Source organism: Volvox carteri (genome assembly GCF_000143455.1).
Source record: "Volvox carteri f. nagariensis unplaced genomic scaffold VOLCAscaffold_1, whole genome shotgun sequence".
In the NCBI taxonomy this organism is placed as follows: Eukaryota; Viridiplantae; Chlorophyta; class Chlorophyceae; order Chlamydomonadales; family Volvocaceae; genus Volvox; species Volvox carteri.
The window spans coordinates 914,108-923,530 of record NW_003307545.1 but is presented as its reverse complement, the minus strand read 5'-3'; the positions used below and the strand labels follow the sequence as shown (position 1 = coordinate 923,530).

Sequence of the window (9,423 nt, the reverse complement as noted above, 5' to 3'; positions counted from 1 at the left end):
GAGCAGAAGTGGGTATGCACATAGCGTGCGATGGCAAGTCATCCTCAACTTGGCAGTCAGGTCAATAATAGTACAGCCCATGCTTGAGGGTCCAAGGGACCTTACCGCAGGGCTCACACCACGGTCTTGTTAGAGGTTTGTGTGAAGCCTTTTCACTTAGGCCAGAAGCTTATCTTCGGCCTCGACTAAGCCTAGCCACACTTGAGATGTGAGGCAGCCCTTGAGGAGGCCCCGGAGGTTGGATTAGCACTTTTCCCAGCCGTGCCTGCATCCTTTAAGCAGCGGGCAGCGAGACACCCCTTCCCACTCACAGCTCTCAAAAGTACAGCAAATCTTTGAGGCACCGCCCATAACGAGTATCCATGAATAACGTATTTCAAATTATTCCGTCAATCCTGTAAGAGAGGGTTTCCCCTTGAAAAGGGTATTTCCCCACCATCATCACCACCACCACCACCACATGGGGGTCCCGCTCTTCACCCTTTACCCTGGGCCATTCTTTGTCTGAGTTGTGTATGTGCACATATGTCTGTTTCGTTCACTATTCCGCTGCCGCCGCCGCTGCCTCATAGTTCTCCACGAGAATGTGTTCCTTCTCCTGCTGTGTAAGTCTGTACGTATGTATACATATGTGTTTAGAGAGGAATGTACGATGAGGGTGCTGTAACAGAGGGTCTGGTCTGGTGACTCTACTGCCTGATGCAGTTTACGTTTGTGGGTTCGATTCCTGGAGAGACCCCGACATTGTCGGGAGCGTGAGATTGTGGCTAGCTGTTAGTGATGTGGAGTTCATATTCACAGTTGACTGATGCGGATTCGCATGCTGGATTTGTGATTCTAGAAGGCAGGATCAACTGCCTTGCACTTGCAGTTTGTATGGCGTAGTACCGTGTGTTAATGGTGGATGGCGCTGTAGGGTGATTAATCGTAGAAATAAAGGACACTTTCTTCAAGTGCCCCAGAAGCCTTCCACTCTGTAACAACAACAAAGTAACAGAGGGCCATTGCAGCACCATTTGGGGGAGTTATCAGTTTCTTCTCTCTTTTCTACGTTTGGCCACCTGGAGGTCCTCCTAACCATGGCCCCCTCCACCCCCTCCACCTCCTTGCGGCCCCTTGCAACCAACTTACTGTGCCTAACTAACACACTGCAACCACCAAAACTGCTGCTGCAACCACCAAAACTACCCGAGGGTGCAAAACGCCCTTCTGGAAAACTGTCCCTCCTGGAATTGAGAAAGGAAAAAGGAAAAGCTCACCGATTCTAACATCGCAACGCCTCGCAAAAACACATCATCACATAAGGAGTGTCTGGTGATGTGCCCTCTGTCTTGTCAAGCTTTTTTGCTTTCAGGCATAGAAGCTTGGTACCTTGCCGCTGTAACATGAACAACACATAAGCCTCAGTCCGCTCACACTCTCACTCTCACCCGCTTCAACGATTCCGCCTAGGCGGGACCTACACACTGCCGCCGCTCACCGTCCTACTTTTCTGTAATCCCGTTCTTCTTCTCCTCTGGCTGTCTGGTCCTCTCGGCCGCTGGGATGCACCCACCATCATGGGACGTGACAGCGAGCACAGTTCGGATACTGTCAACAAGGAGAGCGTCCTGCTGCATGCATGCACCGCCTAAACATGCCTTCCCCTCACCTTCCTCACCCCCCCCGCCCGCTCCCCCCCACACACATGCACGCGAGGTTTCAAGAACCCTAAGCGCATAGGGCCTTTAGGACCCTGCACGCCCATCAGTCCAATCAGCTCAACCATATGGTACATTGCACCACACTGTACGGCACCATAAGACGGTCCATAGCCTGCTCACGTTCACTCAATTTAATTCAATTCATGTGGTAGCCCCTCACAGAAAGCCTCTCTCCCCGTCCCCTGCCCAGCCTGCCTGAACCTAAAGCCCTAGACTCCACACCATCACCACCACCACCACCACCACCAGACCGGCATCATGTCCATCGTCATGGCCAACAACCTCCAACCCTCACCCCCACAGTGAGCTCCCTTCTTCCCTTTTCCCCCGTCCCCCCACCGACTCACTCTTTCCTTGGCAGCAGCTTCACTCGTTCGTGGTTCGTCTTTCCCCCCACCGACCATCCTTTCGGGTGCGCTGCGCCATGTTAACAACGGATGTTAGGTGCGATAATGAGCCCTCCCATTGTGAGTCCCCTCTGCCTATCCCTATGCAGGTCATGGTTCATGCCATCCCCCTGAACCGTTCACTCAAACACCTGACCGGACCTTATAAAGCGCGTTGCACATAGTTTGGGACTCATTGTTAACCGCCCATCGCCACCCCGACGTTTATCTTTCCTATTTTAAAAGCCTTCAGACAGCCAAAAGCCGCCGCTTAATCTCCGCCATGCTCATGCCGCCCCCGTCCGCTATTTCACATTCGTCACTGCTGCTGCTGCTTCGGCTGCCGCTGACGCCATTTCCACTTCCATTTCCAGGGCCGTTTCCATCCCCGTTCGGGCCCCCCGCAGCACCTACAAGGCCCGCCATCCTCGGTGCTGCAGTGGCGGCGGAGGAGGAACGCCACAACGCCGGCCCCGACGGAGACACGGACAGCTCAACGTTCAGTTCACCCCCCAAGTCCACGTGAACATCGGGCGGCGGCGCCGCCAACGTCACACGGGCCGCGGGGCCCCCACTCCGCACTCGTGTCGCCTGACGCGGTGATGATGACGACGATCGGCCATGCGCGGATAGAGCCGCCGCCGCCGCCGCCGAGGGTGGTGCTGCCATGGCGGATGCAACAGCACCCTCGGCGGCCGCAACACCGATACCAAACTCGGACCGGAGATCAGATGACGCCCCAGCTGTTAGCAGGACCGCTTCCCGACCACTCGCGTCGTCACCACCTGCGACCTCGCCGCCGGCTCTCCCCACCGTTGCGGCTGCTGCCGCCACGCGCTTCTTCCCCCTCGGGCCACTCAGCCCTCCCCGCCGTCTCCGCTCCCCGTGATGCAACAGCTGCGATTGATCCGGATCCAGAGCGGCCGCCAGCCGCTGCCTCCGGCGCTTCACCCGCGGACCCTTCAACCCCGCTCTTCCACCGCCACCACTACCACCACCACCACCGCCGTCGGAAACTCCCGCCGCCGTCGCCGGCTCGCGGCCCCCGAGGTCGCTGCCAACACCGCCGCCACCACTACCATCGCCCAGCTCTGAAACCATAGGCGGGACCAACACCCTCGCTCCCGCTGTTCCCGACTGACTCGCCTGCTCGGGCGACATGGCCAGGAAGGCCCCGAGCTGCTGCCGCGCATAAGCCCCACTGCCCGCCTCCATCGCAGCCAACCGCTCCTCAGCCTCACGCAGGAACTCGTCCACCTTCGCCAGCCCACCGCCCCCGCCGCCACCATTGAGCCGCCGCAACGCGGTGATGATCTGTCCCAGATCCATCGCAGACAAACTCGCCACGGCCGTCCCCGCCACGGACTCCGTATCTTCGCCCTGCGGCGCCGCCCCCGCCTCCACCGGCGGCGGCGGTGCAGGCACGTTCAGCAACGCGCGCGCCGCATTTACGTAGCTGTAGATCCACGCCGGCGGCGGCATGAGGGACAGCTCCGCCAGGGACCAGGCCACAGTGGCCAGGCACCAGCCGCTCATGGAGGCCAGTCGGTGGTACGTGACCTTGAGGAACTCCGCAGCCCACTCCTTGTCGGGTCGCCGCCGCATGTGCGCCAGGGCCAAGATCATGGAACACAGCTCCTGAGGGGGGGTTGGGGGGTAGTGAGCAAAGGAAGGAAGGACAGTACCGGTATTGGTCGGAAAAGGTCGGAAAAGGTATTGGAAAAGGTCGGAAGGTACTGGAATTGGATGTCTGGAGGATTGCGATACGGTTCAGCTCTTCTACCACCGTGACGCAATGCAAACCCGGGTTTCACTGAAATAGGGTAGAGAAAGAGAGAGGAAGAGGAGGAAAGAGGAACTACGAACGCGTGAAGCTGCGAAAGAGAAAGAGGGGGGAAGGTGGTCAGGGACCTCGATGACCCCGCCTACTCCGTGCATCTACACGCACACGTATACGTACACACACATATATGCAAACGCACATGCACAAGAACTAAAGGGGACGATAACCTTCGGTTCCCAATCCCCTTGAGTTCTTCTTCCCACATCTCTCATTTCTCTTGCTTTCGCAATACCAGAGCTGTGCACACCCGCATGCAATGCACCCCCACGCAACGCAACGCGACGCGCCGCGCAGCACCGACCTGCGGTTTGAAGCTGCTGAGTCGGCGGTCCGTCGCGATGAAGAACAGCGCCAGCACCTCCCCCGGCATCTGCCTCCCCCTCACCCCCAGCTTGGCCAGGGCCCACATGGTGGTGGCCACCTCCACCGGGCTGAACATGGTGGCGGAGTGCTGCAGCCGGACCATCACGGAGGCGACCCAGGCGGGGGGAGGGGCGGCCTGGAGCCGGGCCAGGGCCCACAGCGTCTGAGGGGGTGCGGGGTGGGGTGGGGTGAGGGAAGGGGGAAAGGGAGAGGGGCCGGGGGAAGTGTTAAGGAGGGTGGAAAGGAAGAGAAGGGTAAGGGAAGTGCGGTGCGGAGGGAAGGAGGAGGGAAATTGGCCATGGGCCCGCTGACACATGGCGTGACGGCTGCTGCTCGGCACGCCGGTAAGCTAAGTAACGTCCCTTGTGAAATGAGGTGAGGTGGAGGCGAGGTCACCAAAGGCACTGCGGAGTTTGGTCTAAGCTGGTTTAACTTCAGCGGGATATCCAGGCCGTGGGGGCCCCCCGGCCCAACCCCTGTCGTCCGTACAGGGAAAGAGGGAGGAGAAGTGCTTCAGGGGCTCCACATACAGCGGCAGAAGTGGGAGCCGCGGGATGAGGGGGATGAGGGGGACATTCTTCTGCCGTACAGAGGGGGACCCACCTGGGAGAGGTCCACAGGCTTGAAGTACGGCAGCTGTCTGTACGACGCATCGAAGAATGCGGACAGCCACATCTTGGTTGGGAAGATCCGCAGGCGAGCACACGCCCAGAGGCAGTTGCACATTCCGTTCGCCTCCAGGGTGGGTAGCTCCCACTACAACAACGCAGAAAGGGAGAAGCTACGACCGTTGGTAGACGCTATCAGTTCTTTGGCCAGTTAATTACTTCGGTTACTTCGCCACTTATAAATAAAGCTTCAGGGAGGTCTGGGTTGCCAGCGTATTACACACAGGCCTAGTCGGTCGAAGTTGCCAGGCCGTTTTCCAAGCATACATACAATTTCCACGACATACATACAAACAAACGGTAATCCGCAAAGCAACGGGGGAGTAGAACCACCAGTAGTCGCCACCGCCTGAATCTGCACCTGATCTTTCCATGTCCGGGGGCCTAGACAGGCCACCTCCTCCATCTCCCTCCACACCTCCGCCCTCAACCCCATCCTCGAGGACCCTCAAAACTCCGAAACCAAATCCCCCCAAACCCCCACTTTCCTCTCAACCCCTCATCTCTCTTCCCCTCCCCCCCCACACACAGGGGCTCTCTTTCCGTCCTTGCCAGACAAAACGCCGTCTGAATTCCGGCCCCTGTGGCGAATCCCCTCCCCCACTAAATCTCCCGTTACCACGACCCCAAGCTGGCTCCTTACCCCTCCCGCTGCTGTTTCTACTCTTGTTGCTGCTACAGCCCCTGCTCATCCTTCTCCTGTTGCTGCTGCCGCCGTCACTGTTTGTACTGCTGCCGCTGCTGCGCTACCACTACCCTTTCCCCCCTTTACCCGGTACCCACCTGCACCGCTGCCAGCAGCCGCCTGCCCAGGTCCGCCCGCGGCTGAGCCCCCAGACTAGCCAACGAGTACAGCAGCGTGGCCAGGTCCAGACCGCTATATCGCTCCCGCCGTCGCCGTTGCTGGAGATGTGAGCCACCGCTACTGCTACGGGCTGCCCCCACGTCGCTACTGCCGCCATCATCTGCCCCTTCTCGCCCCTCCTGCTGCTGCAGTATCTCCTTCTCTTGCCGCTCTTGCGGCGACAGCGGCAGCCGCTGCGAGGCGTGCTCCAACACAAGCTCCAGGAAGGCGGGGCTGGGCGGGGAGCCTAATTTGGCAATGCCCCAGGCCATCTGTGTGATGCCCTGTGAGTGCAAGGAAGAGGTAAAGGTTGGGAGCGATACGGTTGGGCTAGTCCAGAGCCAAAGGCAAATAAGATATGTCACAACCCAAACGAATCAGATCCATGCAATGGGCAATGGCAGAGAACTGTGCGAAGAAGCCCCGTGTACGTGCTGCGATTGCACTCCACTGCAACCTCAGGGCGGAGGGGAAAAGTTTGGGAAGGTTTCCGAAACGTGGTGTTAACCGCTGCGACTCCGCCACTCCCAGTCAAGCCCCAGTTTTTTAATCCCCACCCCCCCCCACACCCCCACCCCCACGCGGGGCCACGGGCCTGCGGTCCTCCCAGTACCCTCCCAGTACCCTCCCTAGACCCAGCCAGTCCGCAGCGCCACCTGCGGTGTGAAGGCCTCCGGCCCCAGCTCCACCGCCCTGCGCTGCGCCGCCTCCAGCCAGGGCTCCCCGGGGTGCTGCTGACTCAGCGCTAGAGAGTACACCACGTTGGAGAGGCTGCGGCCGCTGTAGGACCCCATGGTGTTCTGGGCGTGCTCCAGCAGCTGCTTCAGCCGCGCAGGTGCCACCTTGTAATGCAGTCTCGCCAGGGCCCACAGCAGGGTGGCCATGTCGCGGGGGCTGAAGGTCGCCAGGTCGGCGGCGGCCGCGGACAGCAGCGCATCCATCCACTTGGGGGAGGGCTGGTGGCTCTGGCGGGCAAAGGCCCACAGCAGGGAGGACAGACCTTGGGGCTGTGTGGGGAGGGGGGGGGGCAAGACGAACCACACACGGAGGGGGGGGGCAGGGAAGGGAATGGGAAGGGAAGCAGGAGGTGCGGCAGGAAGACGTAAGGTTGAGGAAGGGAGGGAGTGTGCGGAGTCACGTTGAGAAAGCACAGGAGTCCGCACGACGTTCAGAAAACAAAAAACTAACTACTGGAGTACAAGGCAATGACGCGAGGGGACGGGAGGGAGGGAGGGAGGGAGGGAGGGAAGGAAATAGAGCCAGGCGGACTCAAGCCGAGAGTCAGCGACGAGGCCACAGCAGGAGTCCAAGCAACGGCCCGGGAGGCCCCGGAGAAAGAGCCAACCAAAGGGGGACGGGGGGTTCCCACGAACACCCATCCCTCTCTTCATCTCTCGCCTTGCCCTGGGGACGTTTCCTATCGGCCCACGTCCATGTCCTATCGGCTCACACAGAAGATGTGTCACAATAACAACGGCCCAGACAGAGCTCAGCTGGGCCCCATCACCCGTACGTCATCGGGTCATCACCCGTACGTCACCCGGTACATCACCCGTACGTCACCCGGTGCATCACCCATACGTCACACGGTACATCACCCGTACATCACACGGTGCAACAGTCCCTGTAGTGGCCTATCATGGCCTGCTGTTGGGCAGCCGTGCGGGCCGCCTGGGCCTCCGGTCCCCTGCTAGACAGCTGCGGGACACACCGCTGCTCTGGACACCCCCCAACGGCACTTCGCGGCTTTGGACGTGTCGGCTGCGATTGTTTTCCCCCTTCTTGACTTTGCTACATAGAAGTCTCCCCTTGCTACTCTAATGCGATGCCTTCCTTCGTGCTTTCCCGTTAAGCCTCCCTGCCGCGTGTTTTCTAACTAACAGGCACATCCCTCCCTCCAAGGCCAGAGGCGTATCGCAACCTTACCTGCAGCGCGCTCAGGTGTGGTTCCACCGCTGCCGCCAGGCCCCCCAGCAGCTCCCGATCAGGCAACTCCAGCCGTGCTAGGCTGTAGGCCGCCACCACCAGAGCCCGGGGCTGCAGCTCCGAAACCTGCCGCCGAAGAATGGTCTGTGGAGAGAGGCGCAAGGGCAGGCGTGAAGGGAAACAATTCGTGAGACAGAGGGTGGGGAAAGGGGACCCATCCACCAGCGGGGCCGGGGCCGGGGCCGAGGACGCGGATCAAAGATCAGTTACCGAGGGGCGAAAAGCGCCCTTTCCCCATCTCCACCCATACACGGTTCATCCCCTCCTCTCTCCCTTCACGGGTAAGTCGCGTCCTTCCTTCCTCCTCCTCTCCTTTCAGGCCGTTGCTGGCGCCACCACCTTAGCACCCGCCTAGGCTGCCTCCACACGCACCTGCAACATCGAGCAACCCTCTTTGAATAGCCGCGACTCCCGGGGAGTCAACCCAGCGCCATGGAGCGCCAAAACTCGGCTCAGCGCGGCACAGGTGTGGTAGCAGTTGAAGTCGGCTGCGTTTTCCAAGATGAGCTGGTGCAGGCGAGTGTAGGTGGGGCAGCTGGTGATGGCTCGCGTCAAGGCGGTGCGGTGCTGGAGGCTAGTGGGCGGAGGCTGCCAGTGCGGTAAGTGGACGGTGTGAGGTGTGTACGGCCGAAGATCTTCAGCCTCCGGGTCGGAAATCTCCAATGTTGGACTGCTGCTACTGCTACTGGTGCTGCTGCTACTGCTGGCGCGGTTGAGGGAGGGGTAGGAGCTAGGGGAAGTGGTGGTGGAGGGGTTCGAGGGGTTGGGAAGCGAGGGCGCAGCGGCTGAGTTCGCTGGAAGGAGCGTGTGCAGTGGCGCGTCCTGGGGACCCGGAAGGGGGGACGGTGAAGGCGAAGGCGTGCGGGGCCCTGAGGTCTTTGGCTGCGCTCGAGACCGGGCTTTATGTCGCTGCTGGGAGGAGGCGGCATCGGGGGGCGGCGATCTCTCTAGCGTCCGGCCAGGTTGGTGGATCAGTTTATACGTATTATGATAGCTTTGCAGGGCCTGCGGAGGCATGTGCAGTGAAAGGGTTGTGTGTACACAGTTGTCGACGTGCATGCAAGTTGACGGGCGAGGGGTTGGGCGCTGATCGGCCTGCCCCGAAATTCAATGTGGACGAAGTGGTAAAACAACAGTGCGAAAACTTTGGAAGCACTGTCCAGCGTAATAGCAGCCGGCGAACGGAATTGCTCGCCTTACGACTCAGCCAATTCACCTCTAATGCGCGGCAACAGATTCGTTGCAGCGATTTTCCGCGGCATAATTGGCCTCCGTTGCGCCGCACCCTCGACCTGCGCCAGCAGGCGTTGGAATAGACCCTATCCTGTCGTCCAACACTTCAGCTTCCCAAAGCCTCCCAGAGCCTATCCTCTTACCAAGCAACGCATGTCGACTTGCTGGCGGCCGCGTAGCTTGTTGACGGCAAGCATAGCGGTTCTGAAGGCGCCGTGCGCAAGGGGACCCAGGAGCTCATGACCGCCCCTCGTCCCCAGCTTCACAGCCTACCAAAGCTATCCTAGTATTCGCTGGAGACTTGGCACAATGTCTGGTGGTACCTGTTCTGACCGTGATACAAGGCTTCCGCCGCAATTGAGGTAAGCTTCGTTATCATAAGTTGTATTCGTATGCT

At 60.0% G+C, this 9,423-nt stretch overlaps 1 protein-coding gene across 1 annotated transcript; it reads right to left on the bottom strand.

Annotated features, from left to right (window-relative positions):
* Positions 1–2,338: 2,338 nt before the first annotated feature.
* VOLCADRAFT_85860 (uncharacterized protein) lies at positions 2,339–9,223 on the bottom strand (the record flags this gene model as incomplete). Its single annotated transcript, XM_002945618.1, has 8 exons — positions 2,339–3,727; positions 4,234–4,458; positions 4,899–5,051; positions 5,747–6,091; positions 6,464–6,814; positions 7,734–7,877; positions 8,166–8,381; positions 9,170–9,223. 8 exons carry the CDS (start codon positions 9,221–9,223, stop codon positions 2,339–2,341), a joined length of 2,877 nt encoding a protein of 958 aa, XP_002945664.1.
* Between the last annotated feature and the right edge of the window lie 200 nt (positions 9,224–9,423).